The sequence below is a fragment of the Beta vulgaris genome, chromosome 6, assembly GCF_026745355.1.
Source record: "Beta vulgaris subsp. vulgaris cultivar EL10 chromosome 6, EL10.2, whole genome shotgun sequence".
NCBI classification, from domain to species: Eukaryota; Viridiplantae; Streptophyta; class Magnoliopsida; order Caryophyllales; family Amaranthaceae; genus Beta; species Beta vulgaris.
The window spans coordinates 45168973-45173347 of NC_079207.1; the positions used below are offsets into that span (position 1 = coordinate 45168973).

The 4375-nt window shown below is 37.9% G+C and overlaps 1 protein-coding gene across 1 annotated transcript; it reads left to right on the top strand.

Annotated features, from left to right (window-relative positions):
• The first annotated feature begins 935 nt into the window (after window positions 1–935).
• LOC125498938 (AP-4 complex subunit mu-like) lies at window positions 936–2615 on the top strand. Its single transcript, XM_048647276.1, has 4 exons — window positions 936–1238; window positions 1338–1437; window positions 1545–1646; window positions 2513–2615. The coding sequence occupies exons 1-4, from the start codon at window positions 1097–1099 to the stop codon at window positions 2613–2615; spliced, it is 447 nt and encodes a 148-aa protein (XP_048503233.1). The 5' UTR covers window positions 936–1096.
• Window positions 2616–4375: the final 1760 nt, after the last annotated feature.

Genomic DNA, 4375 nt, shown 5'->3' on the forward strand with positions numbered 1-4375 from the left:
AGAACGACATTAGTAAGACTGTGGCGTTAGGTCCTAAGATGATTCAATAGACTGTTGATCAAGTACGAGTCATTAAAGAGAAGATTAGGTTTGCACAGGATAGAAAAAATTCCTATCCGGATCAGAACTGAAGGGAAGAGAATTATGAACTTGGTGAAAAAATGTTGTTTAAGGCGTCTCCACCGAAAGAAGTGATGCGATTTCGGAATAAAGGGAAACTAAGTCCTATGTTCATAGGACTATATGAGATTTTAGCACGAGTAGGCAAAGTGGCTTATCGCTTAGAATTGCCCAACGAGTTAGAAAAGGGTCCACAACGTGTTTCACATATCCCAACTCCGAAAATGTGTACCTGACGAGTTGCAAGTCCTACAACCCAAAACCGCCGAGTTAAACAAAACCTTGTCCTATGAAGAGAAATCCATCAAGATCGTAGACCACAAGGTGCATAGTATGAGAAATAAGGACCTAAAATTTGTGAAGTTGTTGTGGAGAAATCAGAAAACTAAAGAAGCCACATGGGAGGCAGAAGATGCGATGCGTCTGAAGTACCCTGAGCTCTTTCAAGAGGTAGGTGAGTTATGGGGACGTAACTTTTCTTTTAAGGGGGGAAGAATGCGATAGAATTACGCGCTTCCACCCTAAAATTTGCTATAGTCTGCTAGGTCTGTTGTTTATGTGTATTTATCGCTTATGTGACTTGCAAATAGTAGAAAACGTTTGTAAAATATTGGGACATAGAATTGCAAAAAGATCGTCGTTAAGAGTGCTACTTTTTCATGCTTTTTCAAGTGTATGGCATGAGGCATGAATCATGATAAATAATTTGAAAAGATACTAGAAAGTTGCTAGCTTGTTGCGGATCAACAAACCAATGGTCTCTATTTCCCATTTGAATAGCAATGCCAATAGGCTGCTCTAGATTGGGCTTTTGCTTCCACTTCATAGAATCTTTATTTTGGAAGGGGGGGAGGGATGGTACTGCAAGGGGCATGTGTTTTAGATTTCCACACCTAGCCAGATGCTAAAAGCTCTCAATCTTCACCTATTTATGTTGCTTCTTGCCACTTGATTTGAAGTTTGAACTGTAAATTTAATGTTGGTTTTGCAGGGATATATTCTAACTTCAGAAATTGATGGGACAATTCAGATGAAAAGTTACCTTATCGGTCATCATGGAATTAAATTGGCTTTAAATGAGGATATAACGATTGGAAGAGGAGAAAGTTCAGTATATGGTATTATATTAGCCGCTCTAAATTATAGTTTCTCAGATTCCGGCTGTCTGACCTCACATAATAGGCTCAAACCTCTTAGTTTCTCATAAATTTTTACAGGTTATAGTTCTACTAGTTCTGGTACAATAATACTTGATGACTGTGATTTCCATGAATCTGTGCACCTTGATAACTTTGATTCAGACAGAACTTTGAGCCTAGTAAGTGAAATTAGAAAGTTATGTGCTACTTTATTTCTAGAGTTTTATTTTGATTCTGTAGCCCATTACATGGGTGTAACATTAACTCTGTCTCAATTTAATTTTGGGTACCTTCAGATGGTGAATGCTCAGTAATGAATTATCGCATGACACATGAGTTCAAACCTCCTTTTCGTATTAAAGCTCTAATTGAAGAAGCTAGAGCCCTTTTTCATCCCTAGCATGATAACCAGTCTCATTTCTATCAAAGTGAAACTTTAGGTTGTGAGTTGAATTTTGGGACTAGGATTTTTGAGTTGTGACTCCATCTTTTCGTATGAAAGGGTTGTCAAAAGAAGTTGCTGATGCTGGAATGAGAAATTTGTTACTTTGTTGTGTCAAGTGTGTATCATGTGAGGAGAAATCCTGTCTATTTGGAGACCAATTTACCTTCATCTCGCGAACAAAACTCCTGTTAAACTTGAATTGCTAATTTTGAAAAGAATGGTATTACACATGTTGATAGAGAGTTCGATAAAATTTCTGAAATGAATTTTTATTTAAGGTTGACAAGAATTGCTCTATGTTGCTTGATAAATCAGTGTTAAGTGTTTGAGTGTTCTCTTAATGTTTCCTGGAAAAGACAATTGGATATTAGTCTCTTGATGTTACCTATTTGGTTGTCTGCTCTTCGTTGTCTTGCTTCTTCAGAATATATCTAATGACGTTAGTGTTTTTTTTTGTACTATTATTGTTTTGGTGGTGACGACATGAGGAATCTCCATTCATTATATGGACTTGAATAATTTTTTCTCTCTCCCCATGATGGTTTGGGATGTCTGAGTGTTGATGCATGTGTATGGAGTTGCAACTTTGATGTGCTGCGACTAGAGAAAAGAAGAACGTTTGACAAGTAGTGTAGTGTCATGATGAAATATCCGGATAAGGAAAAAAGGCCTTGTTTTTTTTCCCCAACTCCTTGACTCTAATGGATGAAGGATTGTCTTTATGGCTACTGTGTGAATTACCACTTCATATCTGTATGGTCGTCTTACATGAGTGCCTTGCATAATACGTTTGCCCAGTTCTTATTACACAAGCTGAAGTAATCATCAAATTACGTGTTGAGTTTCCATCTAGTGCCACTGCGAATACTATTCTAGTTCAAATACCTCTGCCAAGTTCTACCTCAAGGTAGCATTCTTAGCCCAGTTTCACCTATAATGTGATTGAAAAGCACAATGTTTCAGATAAACTCTTGCCTAATTTGTGGAATGATTAAGTTTATGAAGTTTCGTTACTTTTTAGTACCTCATTTACTTAACTATGATCCTAATTGGTTCAAAGCATATTCATGTGTTTGTGAATTAAATGGCCATGTTTGGCCACACATATATGCATGGATAATGATTATGAACTAGTTTAAACGGCTTTATGTCCTCATCTTTGGCAAAGGAAATTAAGATTCATGTTTTACATTCAAAATTAAGTGAGGCCTGAGTTCTTGGACAAATTTCTTATTGCTAATGCAGCAGCCAGCAGGGATATCTTTTTGTTTATAATCTTGTATCTTTGTTTACTTTGTATTATGAGCATAATTTGTATAAAAAACTTTAACTTCTATATATATATAGTTGTTTGTGTGTCCATTTGGCATAAAAATGCAAAAATAAAAAACATTTTTTTTGGTGTCACAAGGGTTACGGTTTTTCCTAAAAACTTCGGCCCTTATTTTATAAAGGGCTGCGATTAATGACAAAACTGCAGCCCTTTATCAATAAGGGTTGCAGTTTCTACCAATAACCCCAACCCTTAATTGATAAAGGGCTGCTTTTTTCATTAGCCGCAACCCTTTTACGCGCTAAGCCTTTCCTAAATGCCAAGGGCTGCTAGTCCAAGGGTTCCAGCAAAAAATGCAGCCCTTAGTCCCCTTTTGACCGCAGCCATTGGGCTTTTTTCCTTTAGTGCTACAACCTAATTTCACTAACAATTATTCATAAAACTACAATTAATTATAAACTTCAAGCTTCAAATATGAGATTACAATAAAAAGTTGTGAACTTTAGTTACCTAGTAAGAGGTGGAGGAGGAATGTAGCTGTTTAGGGCGGGTGGAGGTGTAGAGGTGGTGGTGCAGAACTGGTGATGAATCGGCGGTGGAGCTGCTAAGCACGGTGGAGCAACGAAGTGGTGCGCAAGAGGGTGGGAGGAACCCAGTGGAGTGGTGCGCAAGAGGATGGGAGGAATCCAGTGGAGTGGTGCACAAGAGGATGGGAGGAATCCAGTGGAGTGGTACGCAAGAGGATGGGAGGAACCTAGTGGAGTAGTGAGCACGATCAAGAAATAACCCAGTGGTGGTGGAAGGTGGGCGGCGGTCACAAGTGTATGACCATCGATTTAGTTGGCGGTAAGGTGCACTGGTTGTTGAACTTAGTGGAGTGCAAGAGGGAAAAATTGAACTAAGGAGAGATGGAAACATGAAACTTGGTGAGAGCGAGGGAAAACGTGGATTTTGCTTGGAGAAAAAATAACGGATTAACTGGTCTGTTTATGTGAAACAGATGAGTTAACTAGAAAATCGAATCAGTTTTTTGTTAACTAATCCGGTTCACTGAAGGACCGAATCCATTACTAAGTGACATATAATGTTTTTTTCCACTAGTGGAACTCAGTACTGCAACTTTGTTTTTGTGTGGGCAAAAAATCAAGTTTAAAAGTTCAATTAAATCAGTTAGAGAGATACCTTAAAGGAACTTTGAGAAAGTTGGGCTTGATATATGTCAAGTAATTGAGAAGTTCAACTTAGAAATACAAAAGGTTGTGTGAAAATAGTTGAGTTGACGACTAAGGTTGTAGGGAACCAGAACAAGCTTGCGAGTTTAAATACCTATGGATGGGTTAAGATAACTACTAACATTAAGTCGTGAATGACTTACATAAAGTCAAGTAAGGTCAAGGA